The following is an 18995-nucleotide window of genomic DNA, read 5'->3' as shown; positions in this document are numbered from 1 at the left end:
GAGAAAGCAATCTCTACCCCAGGGCTCCTTGTTTTTACCCCCTCTTCCCCCAAGGGATGTGATGGTCTCCCTGAACAGCTGTGTTCGCTGCTCCACAGGTGAATGTTCTGTTGGCTGCCCCTCATCCATCATCCTTCCGCTGTGAAACCTTCCGCAGGAAACGTTGGTTCATTTCTAGTCACAAGGACTGTCTTGCCATCTGTCCCACAATCCCAGGAAATCAATGAGATGGACCCTAGTGAACAAGGTGAGCATTTACCGTTAGACTTGTCAGCATAGACTGCGGGCAAAAATTTAGACACAGATGTGGTGTTAGACTTCTGAGTCACAGAGTAGTGATCAGGCAAATTTGGGGGTGAAAAGCAATTTATGGGACAACCAAAATGATCTTCTATCTTTGGAACAGAGATCCATAACATGTAGAAGAATATTTGATCTTTCGTCTCTAAAGTGCCGGGAATAATTGAACAAAACACTTAGCATCAATGTAATTATGTTCTAAATTACTATTCTTATCACAAATACTTGTATCCTGTCATTAAAATAACATCTCTGTATATTCTTTATCAAGTTAAGTTTACAGTCTGACATGGACCCAAAAGTGAGAGAAAGATTCCCCTGTTGTCACTAAACAGATATTTGGTCAATGGATGTGGGGGACTAACTTCCCTGCTTCCAACATCTCTAAATGCCAGGGTAAGCCCCAGAGTGACTGATGGCCTTTTTAGTTTTAAATTTATTTGTGATTTTATTTCGTTAGCAAATATAGATTGTTACCCTTAGTTGTTTGGTTTAAAATTCTATGATCTCATATTATTTATTGAAAACAACTATATAAATGTTTCAAGTTATCTTTGGCCTTTTCAGGTTGGAGCTCTCCTACAAATAGGCTATGCACAAAGCAGAGGATAAAACAATTCAAATTTTTGCCCTTAATACAGTGTTTCTCAATTAAGTATGCATCCATGAGGCTTGGTAAATATAGGGTTCTGTCTACAAAATTTGTGATTCAGTGTTCTGGGTTGGAGTCTGTGAATGTGCACTGTTGACAAGTTCCCAGCCACCATCAATGGGGCTTTCTTGGGCCATGTTTTGATAACAACTAGCCTATGGTGTGAATTACTGGACATTAAACTAATGATGGGAAATTGACAGAGATATTATCATATTCACCTTGATATCTGTGAAAAAATAAACACAATAATGTCACTGAGCAAAAATAAGGATGGTTTAAAGCCAAAATTTTTTTCTCAAACTGCTTCTGTGAACAAGAATGTAGACAGCTTGTGTTGTTATAGCTTTAATCGTCTAAAACTGCTTGTTCATAGCTTGAGGCCTGAGACATACAGCAGTTCCTCCTCTTCTTGAATTTGTTCCCATTATCAGAAAAAAAAAATAGTAATGGAGCCCAGAGGAGGTGGGGCTGGAAGCAGGTCACCTGGGATACTCACACATTCTCCACGGTGCTTTGTATCACAGCTTGCCATGCTATGCTGCATAACTTCATCAGATGACGCTGCAAAGCATCACTTGACAGGAATGATGGGCCAGATGGCTGTGCCGCTCCGTGCCTCTCCTTCCATAGGAGCTGCAGCTGGGGACCCGCAAGGCCCTGGGTTTGCTGATTCTCTCATCTGCTTGATGCATCCGAGAGAAATCAAGGTGCAGAAACTCTCCAAAATGCAGAGGAACAAAATGTGCCAGATATCTCACTTTTATAAATTATTTCTACTCTTCTATGCTTACTAGTAGTGTATTCTTCTGCAGAAGAGGCTAAGATGCCTCTGACTTCCCCCACTCTCTAATGTTGTCTGAAAAGCAACCATGTTTAAAGCACAAGGAAGCACTGAATCCCAAAGGAATTAGAGCAAACTGCGGCTTCTGTAAACTGCTTGTATAATGCTATTGAAAAAGACCAGACATGAAGGAGTTGGGGCACTTTCTCTTCCTTGGATGACAATCTTTAGGCAGACCCCTATATCTACCTTATATAGAGGTCTTTGACTCATGATCATGTATTGCTTAATGACTCAGTATATAGTTGGTGGTTCTTTGGTATTTACAAAGAATTGATTCTAAGACTCCAGAGATGCAAATCTGCAAATGATTGAATTCCTCACATAAAATGTCATGGTACTTGCATATACCTGTGCATATCTGACCCATATTGAAAAAATCCCTAGATTATTTATAATACCTAATAAAATACAAATTTCATGGAAGTAGTTCTTACTATGTATTATTTGTGGATTAATTTAAAGAAAAAGTCTGTGTTCTGTATAGGTGCAGTTTTGTGACTATTTTTGATCCTTCACCTACTGAGTCGCAAATGTGGACATTTCAAATATAAATAGCCAGCCGTTAAACTCAGAGTGTGGCTCGTGGTGTGCTCCAACTTTGCAAAGATGGATGGCTTGGCTCAGCATTGTCTTGCTGAACTCCCCGACCATGGGATTTTCAGCTAGATTCACAGTAGCAAATATGAATTTCTGTGAAGCGGGCATAATATCCTACCAGGAAGCAATTGTTATCCATAACAGATGTGCCACCATTGTACCAGTGAGTTACTATTGCCTGGCACTATTTCTGTATACAGGCTTTGCTGCTGAATAAGACGGCCGATGACAGTTCTTCTCCTGCAGTCTTCACAAGACCTTCTGGCATCACGAAATAACATTTTATAATGAAATCTGAGCATAGGCAGTCCCAACATGCCATCTTTATTACACAAGATAGCACATCCAGAAGTATCTGTATTTTTAACCTTTCAAGATGTGCTCTATGTCTTGGGCTTGGGATGCCCCAAATGTACCTGCCATCTTTGCTTCTGGACTAGTGACTCTAAAACAAATGTGTTAGTAATGTACCTTTTAACAGGCTCAAAAATGTGGCTGCCCCTCAACTGCATAGATACAGAGAAAGATACAGATATTTTGCCCTTCCCAAACAAAAGTTCATGCTTTCTTTGTTCAAGGAAATCATTATTTGAAAACAGCTCCCATGATCTCTTTACCTGCTGTCAACAATAAATCTCTATTCTTTTATTTCCTGGCAGCGCCAACTGGTTTTGCACTCACCAGAATGCAAGCTGGTTAAATTCTGTTGTACTAGGGCCTCAGTAGAGTGGACTTAACTCAATGAAGAAATGTAAGTGATCCTTAAATTCAAAGAGGCTTTAGCTCTCCCCTGAAGAATTAAAGGAGCCTGGCCTTTGAAACACACACAGGAATGACCAAGGAAATACTACTTTTTCACTCTTTAGATTCTCCAATTGCTGCCTGAACAACAAACAAAACAAAGAATGTTACTATAACTCTCCTGCTACATATGCCTGAGTCAGTGAAATCCACTGAACTGTTCCTTATTTCCTTCCTTTTGGGGCCCATTTAGCAAAGATTGAAGGGCCGGCTGGGTTTCTAATCACAAAATTTCCCCTGCACTGTAGCCCACTTATTCCCAATGTCCTGCATCTTAGAAACCAGCTGATGTTAAATTTGAAATTAGTTATATTTTCAAGTCTTCCCTCCTTAGCATAATTAATATGTCAGTCAGTCTTGAGCTCAGAGCTTAGCTATACGCAAAACTTCTACTCCAGAAGGAACATTATAGCTATAAACTATTTAGCTGGAATTTGTCACCACAGAAAATATTCGATGTACAAGTTGCTCAAAATACAAAACACAAGGACAGCTCTTTCCAAATTTTACAACTTGTTTCTTCTATTTCTCATAGTTCTAACTAATCCTAACTTCATTATTCCTGACGTTTTTATACCCTCTTTCTTAGCTTGCCTCCTATTGTGGTGAACACCATGATCAAAAGCAATTTGAGAAAGAAAAGGGTTTATTTCACGTTACAGCTTAAAGTCAGTCATGATGGAACTTCTGGGTGAGAGCCGTAGCAGAAGCCATGGAGGAAAGCTGCTTACTGGCTTACTGAGCACCATATCTGCTGGGCTTGCCTTTTTGTACAACCCAGGAACACCTTCCCAGGAGTGGCACAATGCTAGTGGCCTGAGCCCTCACATGTCAATCATTAGTCAAGACAATGCCGCACAGACTTGACTACAGGCCAGTTTAATAGAGGTCTCAATTGAGGTTCCCTCTTTCCAGATGACTCTTGCTTGTACCAAGTTGACAGAAAAAAAAGCACACCCTACCATCTCCTAAGTGAGTGAACTCATCCCCATTCATGAAGAAAACAGTAGCCCTCAGACAAAAACAGATTCCATCATCATATTTTCTTTTTAGTCTTCCTCTTGGGGAATGAGGGACAGGATAGTTATCAAAACTAATCCCTTCAGCTATGCACCTCATCCCATCCAGCCTCTTTCTTCTCCATTCAATCCTTTGCATTTTGAGGTCTACTGCCACGGCTCTCCTGAACATACTCTTGGAAAGACTTCAAGGATCGAGTTAAACTCATAAACAGATGATACTTTAGCTCTTAGCTGATGTTCTGGTGGTGTGTGGGTATCAAACTGATAGCTTGCCTCTGCTTTCTGGAGTTCACCTTTGACCTCCAGCTATTGCCTTCTCCCACTATCTTTGGGTTTCTTTCTTGTGTTCCCTCTTGGGTTTCTCTTCTACTTTAGTTAATTAACTGATTATGTTCCTCACACCAAGCTATTACGTAGCCCTACCTTCTATTCACCAACTACACTCTACTCAGGCAACCTAAGTGATGACCACGGTATTGTTCACATCTAGAACTGATGATAGCTGAATCTCTACCTCAGACCTCAGTTAAGCTAGCAGCCCTGATGCAAGATGCATAACCAACTATTGGGGACCTGATCAGCGCCCCATATAGCTTCTCTCCCAAACATTCCCTAAAGCCGAGCTGTCGATACATAGTCTCTAAACACATGACTTTGGAATACTTGGCATATGGCTACTATGAACTGAGATGTACCACCAATGTAAAAGATTTCAATGATTCAATGTGATAAAGTACATCACGCTTAATTTGATAATATGTTAAACAATATCTTGACATCCTTGTTAAATATAGGAGGAGGAAGCACCAATAATATCCTATATCCCTGCTATAATATACCACTCACCTGAAGGAAATAAATAAAATATCAGACATTAGAACAACCATTTGACTTTCTACAATGTTGGAAACAAAGTAGTGTCTCCTTGACAGACCTTGTCAAGAGAGTCTTCAACTAAATCAGTACCCACTGGCTAGATTTGGCACAGATTAATAGATTGAATTTTATTTTCTGTTTCTATTTGTGAACCCTAACCTATACATATATTCATATATTTGGAAGGAAGACATGGTAGCTGATACCAAGATCTTTAGATGATCTTATTGTCTATAGATCATTTCTAAAAGTCATTTGCAAGTTCCCTGGACCTTAGACAATTGTTCTAGAATCAATAAATTCCTTTTGTACAGGAAACTTTCAAGACTTTAGTTTATATTGCATCTACTTTGAAGCCTTGTTCAAGTCACGTTACTGTGCCTGCCCCTGGAGTGTGTTAACAGCATGCTACATCCATGCTAGGATGTGCATTTGTAACAAGCCCTAGGTCCTGCAGATGTGGCTAGGCCAGAAAGCACAAGTGGGGACCACTGCTTTGTACCATCAATAACCAGCTTTAGCAGGCAATTTCAGCTGCCTAAAATAAATCAAACAATTTATGTTTAAGACTTTATAAGGTTTGTTGAACTTCATTACCAGCATAAAGCTCATGAGGAGGTCATATGTAGTTTTAAATTTTGCTAGCTGTGAGGACTGATCCCCAGTCATATCAGACAAGAAATCTGTCATGAGACAACTAAAATCTGTACTGTGAAACTGTCACATGTCCTTTATTAACATTTACAGGTAGACTAGCATACTGTCTACCTTAATTGTCTCAACTACAAAATAAAGCTACAGGAGCTCTCCAATTCCCTACCAGTATGTGGGATATGTCCAATGAGATAAACATTATCCACCATGCTTCATGTTCTCTTTGCAGGTGCTCTTAATAGGATTGAGAAGTCTGTCTACAGAACTGCATTCAAATTAAGATCCATGCAAACTCTTTGCCAGCGTAAGTACAAGTTCTTGGTAGCGTTCAAGACAATTTGATCTTGATGACATGTGATGTTCAATTCACAGAAAAAAAAAAAAAACAAAACTTGTCCCACTCATGTTACTGCCTGGATCAGGAAGGCTGGACCTGTGCGTTTAGATTGCTGATAACATAAAGAGGGTGTGGTTTGGGAGAGCCCATTGTGAGCAATCCACCCATATGTTGCTTCACCAACAGCAAGAGGAAGGGTGGGTAAGGATTTTTTGAAAACAAAAAATCCCAAACACCAAGATAAAGTATCACATGAGCTCCAAGTAGCAGGATCCAGAGACTATCACTATTTGAATCTTGTGAGATTAATGAACAGCACCTTTATCTTCATGGCTATAACATAGAACTCTCACAGAAGACAAGAGACTCCGGCATTCCAAATGCCAGACCCAGACAACATGGGCTGGTGATCAACGATAAAACAGTTTACAGATCACTGCCATCTGTGGCCAGGTTTTATCTAAATGCTGTTCTTCCTGAAGCCTGCTTCCCTATGCCTTAGACTCTCCCCTTCAAAGCAATATCAGAAAACAAATAAAAAGTTTTATTATGCTTGGAGGATTCCTTATCTGTGAGAGTGATTTACGAAGTAGTGGGAAGTACAGAGCTTTATCATTTCACAGGCTGAAGTATCTTAAATGCCAGCAGCTTTTGGGGCTCTTGACAGCCCTTCATCCTAGGTGGCACAGGGAGTGTTTATTAATTCTGTCTGTCACCCTCTGTTGGCAAGAAACTATAGGGCTAGCTCAATTTCATTATTCTCCCTGCTCACTACCTTGTAAACTTTTTACATGATGGTAATATAGATGTGTGCCTGTGAGAAATAAACCACTGTTTCGTGAGGAGTCTTGGTCTTATGAAGTGCTGTCTCTAGGTAATAATATTGATGGAATCAAGATTTTAAAAAGTGATATTGCTGAAGACGAGTGAGACTTACAGAGTCGGGTAATTCAGCCACTGCTTTTAGGATGTTGTTGGGGTTTATTTTTTTTTAACCATGGCAGCTGTGTACACAACATTCCGACACACTATATTCCTTCTGAAGCTGGAAAGCTGTGTTCAAATAGGAAAGGCCAATGTTCAGTCCTCCTAGAGCACCGTGCAAAAACATCTCTCTCACTTCATCACCACAGGCTTTCAACTTCCTTAGAATGTGTATTCTTCAAGTTTCTGCCTCTTTTTAACTTCAGTCTAGAAAGTGGTACCCCAGAAACTTTCCTAGCAAAAGCAATTCCACGCTTTAATGACACAATTTTCCAAAATCAAATCGACTGCCGGAATAGTCATGGCAGAATTACACAGAAAAGATCTGTGTCCATGATGGGCATTTCAATTCCCTTGAAAAAATGGCCACTGCTGAAAAAAAAAAAAAAAGTCTCACTTAAACACCAGGAGATATTTGCTGTGTTGGAAACCATTTTCCCTCATCAGAAAACAAGACTCCATCTTTCATTTACTTCCTTCAGTGGACTTGGTGGACAGCTCCTTGATTCAGCAAGTTCTATTGCGTGGACGACTCGGGGAAGGAATGGAGACCTCCCTTTCCATGCAGCAGCTTTTTCAGGAGCTCCAGGAGCTGTTTCAGAGAAGCGGGATGGGAAACCCAGCACAAGCGCATTCAAGAGCTCCTGAACTCACGCTGAGTCTTCTCGCGGCCATGTATGACAGGTGAGGATGTGGGGATTGCCCACAGCCACAGCAGCAAGGTCCCTGCCACTGGCCATTGGGTGTTGTCTAACGTTCCCTTGAGATCTGGTGTGTCAGGTGTTTTCCTTACTTGCTGGCTTGATTTGTCGTCACTAACTGACTCATTACTCACTCAATAAGGAAATAAAGAAGTCTTCATAAGCGTCATTCGTACAAGTGACTCAGATAGCTAGAAGCAGGAAATCTTTCTTTTCTGCAAACTCACTCCCATGCCAGAGCAGAATCCCTGCCCTTTGGAAAGGTACCCGGATGGATGTGTATATACTACACTCTGATCTTCACTCCCTGGTAGCATCTTTCTTGTTCATTTCTTTCTTCTTTCTTGCTTATTTTCTTCTAGGTTATGGCTTAGTTGGGTTTTTAGCTGGGGTAGACTTGAATATCCAGTTGCATAGACAGGTAACAGTATACATCATATCAGAGGGTACATCATGCTCTGGAGATGGTGGCTTTGTGAATCTGTGTGGACACGTGGGAGTATACATCATGTGTGCTTTGCTAAGATGGAGTTGTGTTTTTTTTTTTTTTTTCCTGCCCTTTCTCAGTTGGTTTGAGTAAGGGGAGGAGGAGACAATGAGATGATGACCATGGCATGAGCTTGCCCCTGGGAGGCAAATTCCTTACTGTTGTTTCTTTCTTAATTTGTAACTTATTTTCTAACTTCACGAGTAATAGATAAATACGTTCTTGAGCTATGTTGTCATGATTTCAGTCTCTTTCAACATTAAGCCTTTGAGAGTGTTTTCGATGGTATGCTTGTCTGTAACAGCCCTCCTACCTTTGATAAATCATCTGTACAGGCTTGGAAGCTGCACAGCTAGTGTGTGAACCACAGTCAGGATCTAAGCTAGAGCCTGTGAGTGTTTTTGGAGGGGACACATGCTTTTAATTTATTTGTTTGTTTGTTTGTTTATCTGAGAGAGGGTTTCTCTGTGTAACAGCCCTGGCTGCCCTGGAACTCACCTTGTAGACCAGGCTGGCTTCAAACTCATAGAGATGCACCTGCCTCTATCTCCTGAGCGCTGGGATTAAAGGTGTATGCCACCACCCGGCTGTGCTTTTTATTTTTATCCTCATCTTTGCTATGTGGAATGCAGGCAGACAAATCCTAAGGGAGTGAGACTGCCCACTCCACATCAGCACATCCAGCCCCTGGCACAGTGTGTTTCACAGAAAAGCATCCAGTAAAGAGTTACTGAGTGACTTAATGGGTAAATGAACGAATCAGAAAAGCATGTTCACTCAACTCGCTGAATATATGAAGATTCTGTGAGAAGCGAGCAGCATAGTGTCATATATGAAATATCCATTGATAGATTGGAAGGCCTTCCCAGGAACAAACAAAATGAGAAACATCCACTAATCGCTCCATCTAAATAACCCTGCCCTTTCCACGCTTGTTGTGATTTGTGGCCCCACAGCACAGGATCAGGCATTCTCAAGCTTCGGCCTGTGGCTGCTGCATTGGTTGCCCTCTCAGGGGACAGCCCCCTTACGAAGTACAGAGGTACCGTGTGTAGGAGTTGAGTGTGTTCTGAAGTGTGGTGACTCTCCAGCCCCCTGTATGTCATCCTCTGTACTGGCTTTTGAATCCCTGTCACAGTGACCTGCTCTGCAGCATGCACTCACCGTGGCTGGCTGGGTTCGGTTTTAGTTTGATTCTTGACATTTTAATTTTACTCTACGGGTGCTTTTGACTGCGTGCATGCCTGTGTACCACATGAGTGCGGTGCCTGCAGATGTCAAAGCAAGGGGAAGTCAAATCCCCTGGGACTGGAGTTAGAGATGGTTGTGAGCCTTCTTGTGGATACTGGGAATCAAACCCAGGTCATCTGGAAAAGCAGCCAGTGCTCTTAACTGCTGAGCCATCTCTCCAGCCCCTGTCTTGTTTGTATTTAAGAAAAATGTTTACAGTTATGAGGATCTCAGGATTTTTTTAAACATTTATTTATTTATTTATGCATATGAGTGCTCTATTTTGCATGTATGCCTGAGTAACAGAAGAAGGTATCAGATCCCATTATATATGGTTGTGAGCCACCATGTGGTTGCCGGGAATTGAACTCGGGACCTCTGGAAGAGCAGTCATTGTTCTCAACCACTAGACCATTTCTCCAGTCCCTATCTTCTTAAATATTCTATGCCTTTCAGTTTTGCATTGCTTGGCGGCCCTTGACATTTATGATTTTAGAGACTATCCAGAAACCACTAATTAATTGGGATCCTCACCTTACTGTTCATTCACCAACCTCCACCACAGAGGTCTGGAATTATGGGGGTGGGTGGGCAAGTAATGAATTATTAGTTATTGACGGCTTGTACTTGAAGGCCTTCATAGGAACAAGAAAACAACAAGAATATAATTTCACATTTCTTTTATACTCACAACAAAATTTGCCTCAAAGCAGGCACTCTTCAAGGGCACCAGGATTTAACTAAAGATTTCTTCTCTTTTTATATGTCTAGCTTTTTTTCAGCTCTATGCAGAAAGCAACAGGAGAGGTGATGATTCCCGAGCCCGCATGACTCGGAGGGTTTTGAGAGCCTTACTAACAGATCTACAGCAGGTAAATCCCGATGCTTATGAGTTCTCAACTGGTGTCAGTCATATCAACCTGTTGTTATTGTTCTCATTGTTTTTATAGTGTAAATCCATCTTTATAGAGCAGGCCCAACCTATCCCTGCTTCTTCCTCTGCATTGAACCCATGAGCTTTCCAAAATGCATCACCCTGTGTGAGCCACCTTTTTGTTACAGAGTGCCTGAACTGGTCAACTTCAGAAAATCATCTTGGCTCTCTGCTTTGCAAACTTCAGCCTTTGGTCAGGTGCCCCTGTTGTGTGTGGGGGGGGGGGGGGGGCGTGTGGCAAGTTGAAACATCATGGTGGATGCATGGGCAAGAGGAGGCTGCTCATCTCATGTTGGGCAAGAGAAAGGAAGAGAAAGGAGTCCCATGATACCCTTCAAGGGCCTATCCCTAGTGAGGTCCCACCTCTTAAGACTTCCTGATGCCTCTAAGCTGCAATTATGCCTTTAACACACACTCTTTGGGGGACATTTAAGATCCAGTCATAACACACTCTCATTCCCAAAGTTCTTCATTGTCTGGTCCCATCCACAGCGTGAGGCCTCCGTTCCTTAGCAGCAGAGGCAAAGCTTTTGTAGTTTGACCTAATCCTTCTCTTTAAAAACAACACATTTCTGACTCTCTTACAAAATACCTGCTACTCATTCGTTAGAAAAGGTCAGCTATCAGATATTATAGCTAACTAAAAGGAAGAAAAGTCAAAGATTCAGAAAACCAAAATGAATTTACAGATGGGTACAAAACTGAATGTTTCCTGAGGCATGTTGTTTTGATCTTCCATACTGGTGTTACATGTGTGCACTACACTTGCTTCTAAAAATGTGAGTGCTGAGAAAAGTGCTATAAGATCCTGAGGGTTTTGGGTGTGCTGTATGTTGCTCAATGGGCCTTGGATTCCATCCTCAGCACTGGGGAAAGAGCGGGGGGGGGGGGGGGGGGGGGGAGAATCCCAATGTATGTAAGTAGAGGCCCTGTTAGTCAGCTCTCCAGGGCTGTGCAGGCAGAGGCCACAGTCACAAGTTCTCTGGTTTGTCCCACCTTTACCCCGTGTCTATGAGGAAACAAGGGTTGTTTTTTGTGCTTTTCAGATATACATACCCAACTGTCTGTAGTCTTTATTTTATTCATATTGTAATGGGATGCTATTTATTTGGGAACGTGTGAGTCTACTTAAGTGTGACCACTATATTCTATTGAATAAATAAAGCACTATAGTTTATCAAAGGCAAAAATGTGCGTTCTGGAGATCTGAACTCAAGACTTCATGCTTGCATAGCAGTGACAGACTGCTGAGCCATGTCTTTGGTGATATTTCTTTTTGAAGGCTTCCTATGCCTTGGTATCTTTCTACCCTATCTTAAATGAAAGCCATATCTTTGCTCTTTTTATGCTGCCCCATAAATCCTGTAGGCTCTTTTCATTCCATGTTATCCTTTTTCTCCTTCTCCTGGGACGTTATTCTTTCAAACCCTTGTCTTGAGTCCACACATTCGTCTCTCTGCTTGACCAGTTCTGCTGATGTGGCTCTTCACTGTGGTTTCCATTTTGTTCCTTGAATTTTTCTGCTCTTGTATTTCCATTTATTTTTTATTTCTTTTAACTCTTCTGATGAGTTTCTGAATTGTTCATAACCATTTTCTTGTAGTTTGATGAGCTCCATTGAAATGGCATTTTGTGTTTTCCAAACTTTCCATCTCTTTGGCACATCAGAGCTGGTCACTGCCTGCTTGGGGACGTTGTTTCCCTGGTTATTCTTGATCCTCATGATCAAGATTTGATGTCCACACATTGAAAAAGTAGGTAGCTGTCTTGGTTGCTTTTTTATTGCTATAACAAAAACACCATGACCAAGGCAACTTATAAAGAAAGCGTTTAACTTAAGGGTTCATGGTCCCAGAGGGTTAGATACCATGGCCATCATGGCGGAGACCATGGCAGGCAGGCATGGTACTAGAGCAGTAGGGTTGAGAGCCACTAAATAAGGAGTCATTTAAGGAGAATATCAGCTTTGGGTGTTGACTGTGGAGGGGTTACGTACTTCCTTGATGTCTCAAGATGAGTTCTTCATTTTGGTTTACAAGACTAAAGTAGTTAGTATACAATCGGGATATTAGGTTCATTTTAAGATTATATTTTTGATTAGGCCAAAAATCAGATTAAAATTGGGGCTGGGAAATGGTGGTGGGGCACACCTTTAATCCCAGCACTCGGGAGACAGAGCCAGGTGGATCTCTGTGAGTTCGAGGCTAGCCTGGGCTACCAAGTGAGCTCCAGAAAAAGGCGCAAAGCTACACTGAGAAACCCTGTCTCGAAAAACCAAAAAAATAAAATAATAATAATAATAATAATAATAATAATAATAATAATAAAATTGGGATAATGGAGAAATAAATTATAGAGGCTAACTGACAAATAATAATACATGAGGATTCTACAGGTTACCTACCAATTCATGGGAGGGTGAGTAGATTTGCTACTATGACTCAGTATAGGGTTTGGATGATTGGACAGAATATAAGGATACATAGTTTTGAGGTATAGAGGGATAAGAAGAAAGTTAGGATGAGAATTGAGAAGACTAGGGTTAGTATGCCTCCTAATTTGATGGGGATAGATAGAATAGCATAGGCAAATAGGAAGTATCATTGGGGTTTAATGTGGGTAGGGGTGTTGAGTAGGCTGGCTGGAATGTGATTATCAGGGTCTCCTAAAAGATTTGGGAAAAATAGGGCTAAAATTATGAGGGAAAAAAAGGGATAACAATAAGACACCTAGTATATGTGTGTATATATATATATATATATATATACACACACACACACATATATATACATACATATATATATCTTTGATTGTGTAATAAAGGTGAAATGCAATTTTTATCTGCATCAGAATCTAGGCCAGATTACATCTGATCCACAAACATGACTTAGAGACAGACAGCTAACTGGGAATGCTGTGGGCTTTTGAAGCCCCAAATCCCATCCGTCCCTCATTGACACACCTCCTCTAACAAGGCCACACCTCCTAATCCTTCCTAAACAGTTCCAACAACTGGAGACCAAAGATTCAGAAATGAGCTATGGAGGCCATTCTCACTCAAACCACCACAGCAGCTATTCCGGTCTTTGACAGCTATCTTTGTCCGGTTATGTCCTGTAGCAGTAAACCTGTCTAGAATATCTAGGCAGACTTGCTGCTGTGGTCCTTAAGCCCATGAACCCTATATCCATTGCACTTACTGGGAGGCGTCCTAAGCCCAGGGTCATTGCAGCCAGCACAACTGCAAACTGAAATTCAAGCCTTGTCTTCTAAGGTCCGCCTGCCACCGAGAGTTAGTTATGCAGAGCCCAAGATTACTGTCTTCAGTCAAAAAATAATACAGGCTGGAATTTGAGTCCACCCCGCAGGGGCTATGGGCTCTCGTCCACAGCAGTGTGAATCTTCAGGCTTAGTTCACAGGCACCAGCTTATTGTCAGGTGCTGTGGGGCTGTCTACTGGTGAATTTTACCGTGACCAATTCTTGTAGACCAACGCAAATTGCTTTACCTACCTCCTTCTCTTGCCCCAGTCAAACATTCTCTAGATACTGATCTACCTTAGGTTGGTGCAGGGATGGCATTGACTGTATAAAGCTGCCATCCTTGCCTTCTTCACTGTTTCCTGGGGGGAGGTGGTGTGTGTACACGTGTGTGCCCCGGGGGTGTATACATACCGAGGATAGGGTCTATCACTGAACCTGGATTTGGTCAGCAAACCCAAGCTGTTTCTGCTCCCACAGTACTGAGGTTGAAGGCACAGACGAAGCCGCACCTAGCTTTTGACGTGGCTGCTGGGATCTGAGCTCTGGTTCTGACTTACACAGCAAGCACTCTTACCCACTGAGCGGTGTCTCCAGCAACCCCTTTCTTATTACTGTATTGTAACCACGTACCTTGCTCTCTCACCGCTTTCCTTGGCTTTTGAGAAGGCGTGTTTTTGCACAGATAGTTGTTCAAACTGAAGCTTGTTCAGGGGGGGGGGCACAATCTTTTTTTTACACTCTCTTGCTCAGTTCATCTCCTTTATCCCAACATTTTCGTAATTCCTAAGTAAATTTTTTAATGTTTTTATCAGCATAACATTATGTACAATAATGGGTTTCACCATGACATATACATAATTTATTTCAGTCATGTATACACACACACACACACACACACACACACACACACACACACACACACACACATTTCCCTCTCTTGTCCCCTTCCAGCCCCAGCCAATCCCCTTCCTCTTCCAAACTACCTTCCTCCTGCTTTCATACCTTTCTCTGTGTGTGATCCAATGAGTTTCCTTGGGGTTGTTTGCAGGCATATGGGTGAGAGTTTGACTTTAGGAGTTTGGGGTCCTTATCAAAGGACACCACTAAAGAAATGTCTCTCCTTCCTCCATCCATCATTAACTGCATATACATCCTCAGAGAGGAATGGGGTCTCATGACAGGACACTGGCAGACCCAGTCTTGTATAGGATTTGTGTAGGTGACCACAGCTGCTCAGAGTGCAACAGCCGGGCCCAGAAATCAGCATTCCACACATCCCTCCCTGTTCCCTCCAGCTTTTATATTCTTTGGTGATGCTCCCTGAACCTTGAGGAGGAGGTAATAAAGATGTCCCATTTATGGCTGGGTACTCACCAGCCATTTATTTTCTGCACTTTGACCAATTATGGGGCTCTGCAGTCACTGCTGACCATTGCAAAAAGAAGCTTGCCTGGCCAGAGTTGACAGCAGATTTTAAATTTTTTAGTAAGGTTAAAATGTTGCTGGCAGTGAAGGTTGGGGGGGGGTGGTCTCAGGAGCGATAGAGAGGCACAGATGTCATTCAGCTGAGACAGACGAATGAGGAAACCGTTTTAATTGCAAAGCAGTAGAGCACACTCCAGGGGCAAGATGTGGACAGAGCTACATCTTACGGATAAGCTCAATAAATCGAAAATAATTCATAAACCAAGGTGGATAAAAGGAGGAGTTTGCAGGATTACTGGGTTTTCCCAGAATAGGGTCTACTTTTCTGTTCCTATATGGAGTGTTCAGATGTGTCCTAACATCAGATACATGGTGGGAAATGTCAGTTATGCAAGGCTAAGGATATGGAAATGCCACAATAAGCAAAGGACAGTTAGCATACATCTTGGCCGATCACATTGGTCTCAACTGGTTTCAGAAAGGTCCTGTTTTTGGTTTTGCTGTGCATTTCTTTTGTTACCAGAATCTAAAGTTCATACTGCTTACTGTTTTATGAGAGGAGAGAGGGAGAGGGAGAGGGAGAGGGAGAGGGAGAGGGGAGAGGGAGAGGGAGAGGGAGAGGGGGAGGGGGAGGGAGAGGGAGAGGGAGAGGGAGAGGGGGAGAGAGAGAGAGAGAGAGAGAGAGAGAGAGAGAGAGAGAGAGAGAGAGAGAGAGAGAGAGAGAGAGAGAGATTGTTAGAAGGAAACAGGTTTATTCAAAGCCAACTCCGAGGAATGCAGAGGAGATTCTCTGCCTCAAATCTATCTCGTGGGGCTTTAGTGTGGTTTTATGGGAGAAAAAGGGGAGTGTCCAGAGAGACAGTGGGCAAGGGATCCATGCTCTGGGCAGTGTCTTCATTGTCCAAAGGTGTGCCTTCTTTCCTCTTCCCTGCTGGGAACCATACAACAGACTTGGCTCTTTCACAGCCAGTGAGTGAGAACCTCTAAAAGCTTCTTTTCACTCGCAAGGATTATGAAGGAAGAGCGTGCTGGGTTAGTCTTTTGTCAACTGGACCCAGCTGGAATCACTGGAGAGAACAGAACATTAATTGAGGAAGTGTCTCCATCAGGTGGTCATGTCTCTAAGACATTTACTTAATTAATGATTGATGTGAGAGGCCCAGCCCACTGTAGAGGCGACCGTACCTGGTGGTGGTCCTGGGTTATGTAAGAAAGCAGGCTGATCAAGCCACAGGAAGCAAGCCAGTAGATGCCTTCCTCCATGGTTCCCACGTCTGCTTCTGCTGGACTTCCCGCCTTGACTTCCCTCAGCGATGGACCGCGATGGCGGACCTGAAAGCCTAATAACCCTTTCCTCCCCAAGGTGTTTTTGAACATGGTGTTCATCATAGCGAAAGAAGAGCAGACCAACCCAGAGAGCAGGGGCCAGCTTCCATGATGTCCTGGTTTAATGCAGCTCTGTCCAGCTATCAGCTTCCAGCTGCTATGTAGCTGGCTCTTCCTCTATGCTATACAGCCTGATTCAAAACTGCCAGGTATAGGCTTAAATGCTTCAATGCTCTGCTGCTGGTGGTGACAGCACACAGATCCTACTGCAGATCTTCTGCCGTCTGGGGCATGTCTCAGGCCACCACCATTGCCGATGTTCCTCCCCGACAGCTTCATGTCTCAGAACTCAAGCAGGTAGAAAGCCAGGGGAGGCATAGGCTGCTGCTCATCCATGTATCCCGCCAGACTGAGAACAGTAGCCCATTTCAAAACGGATGCGATAAAAAAGGATCTGGGCAGAGCGGTATTTTTCCTCTCCCCTAGAATTCCGTGTGTTCCCTTCCTGACTACTATTGAGGGCTTCAAGTTAACACCACTCTCAAGGGATTTTAAAAATCCACTCGTTTCAAACTCAGTCAAGGTCAATGAGGGCTGAAATGCTGGCTGCTACAACGTCTCCTTCCCCTGCCTAGTGAGCATTAGCAGGCTTCTGAGAAGGCTATGGGGAAGGAGATCTGTGATTTGCATATCAAATTATCATCCCATTGACTTCCATTATGGAATCCAAGATGGATTCCTTCCGTAGAAAATCCCGGTCCTCACTCTGCGATTCAAATCATCCCCTAGGAATGCTAATTATCATTTCGAGTGCTATTCTGCCCATGCCAGCATGCCACCTAGTCACATTTAATTCTTCTCGATAGAGCACCTGCAAGAAATTAGCCGAATAGGCAATTAATTCAGAAAAACTTTATGTAGATATTTAAAGGGGAAACATCAGGTTAAATCCCACTACAGTAGTATCAGAATCACAGAACTGGTGATCCCAGGTCTTCCACCTGCATATTTGACATGTGAACTGAGACCTCTTTTTTTCATTAAGGGTAAAGACGCTAGAGGAGGCAGAATGTTGAAATGGCAACACTCTTAATAAGTGTCCCGGGTAGTTCATCAGTATTCAACAGTCCAAAGATGGGAAATGAATTGTTGGTTTGTTGTTGTTGTTTTTGACTAAATAACATCAGGAGTACTTACTTGTATTCTCTTGGTGACGGGGTTATTATCAATTTAAAGCACAAGCCATCTTGTTACTCGTGCACAAATGTTTGTTGACTTCTGGCTGGCTAATTGTCAGCCAAGAGGCTCTAAGTGCCACTTTCCTGATTAGGAGGATGTTTATTTGAGTTGATGGGCTTGGCAGGGGGTCTGTGCAATTACAGGCAGTGTGTCTGACAGCCTGAGCTGGGCAAGGCATCAGATGGGAAATGGAGACTTCTGTCCAAACGGGAGTGAGTGAAGGTGACCGGTACATACATCTGTGCACACAGAAACCAGAACCAAGTCCATTCCACCATCCTGGAACATCAAGAGTCCTTCGTCCCTTGGTTAATGCACCCCCACCCTACACACACACACACACACACACACACACACACACACACACCCTGTGGTGAATGTGGTTGAGAGGTAGACTTCAGGGACAACTGGGCCATTGGAATATCTATAAAATCTAAACAAACAAACAAAACCAGTCTAATAAGTGTTGGCCCCTCAATGAAGACGGGGACTTCCAGAGTGAGACCCCAATGGTGCAACAAACTTGTTTTTTTTTTATCTTGAGCAAAATGTTGTCTCTCAGTGATCCCTTGATCTATTTAGTTTTAAAAACATTTAATTAACAAAAATTATATGTACAAAAGATATTAAGTGTGGTGTGGCGTGTACATGCCCATAGTTCCGACTACTCTAGAAATGAGGTGGTAGGATTATTTGAACTCAAGGTTTTGAGACCAGCCCTGCAAGATCCTATTTCAAAAGAAGAAATAAAGAAAGGGATGGAAAAGAGAAAGAGGGAGGGAGAGAGAATGTTGCATCACAGTGTACCACAGGTAACATGGGTGTACACTGTGCAATGATTACCACAGGCAAGTCACTTACACTCCCACCATACCCACAGTCACTATTTGTGTGTGAGCACAGAGAAGGATACCCAACACCTGATCTCATATCAAATGTTAAGTGGGCCGGATGACGTCATCAACAAGTCACTGTGGTGAGTGTTAGACCCCCAGAATCTAATCATCATAAACTATAAGTTTATGCTCTTTGAGGAACAGCTTCCGAATTTTCCCACTGCACCCTCAACGCTAAGAAGCCACATTCTACTCTCTGTTTCTATGAATTCATCTCCTTTGAATTCCCCATGTAAGAAAGATTACACAGTATTTCTGTAGTTACAATTTTACTTAACATATATTTTCCAGGTTCATCCATGCTATAGTAAGTGACAGGATTTCCTATTTTTAAATGCCAGATAACATTCATCAACATCAATAAACACCTTAGGTCATTCCTATATCTTGGCTTCCATGAATAATGCTGCAATGAATGTGTAGA

At 42.5% G+C, this 18995-nt stretch overlaps 1 protein-coding gene across 1 annotated transcript in view; it reads left to right on the top strand.

Annotated features, from left to right (window-relative positions):
- Positions 1-228: 228 nt before the first annotated feature.
- The window catches only part of Dytn (dystrotelin), a 51663-nt gene continuing 32896 nt past the window's right edge, over positions 229-18995 (top strand). Inside the window, exons 1-5 of the mRNA XM_052749649.1 lie at positions 229-247; positions 5979-6053; positions 7553-7754; positions 9215-9300; positions 10260-10360. Of these exons, the coding sequence (XP_052605609.1) occupies positions 229-247; positions 5979-6053; positions 7553-7754; positions 9215-9300; positions 10260-10360 (483 nt within the window). The remainder of the gene's footprint in view (positions 248-5978; positions 6054-7552; positions 7755-9214; positions 9301-10259; positions 10361-18995) is intronic.

Source organism: Peromyscus californicus, unplaced genomic scaffold, assembly GCF_007827085.1.
Source record: "Peromyscus californicus insignis strain IS unplaced genomic scaffold, ASM782708v3 Scaffold_21__1_contigs__length_65335640, whole genome shotgun sequence".
NCBI lineage: Eukaryota > Metazoa > Chordata > Mammalia > Rodentia > Cricetidae > Peromyscus > Peromyscus californicus.
The sequence above is the reverse complement of the archived record's forward strand: the minus strand, read 5'-3'. Positions and strand labels throughout refer to the sequence as shown.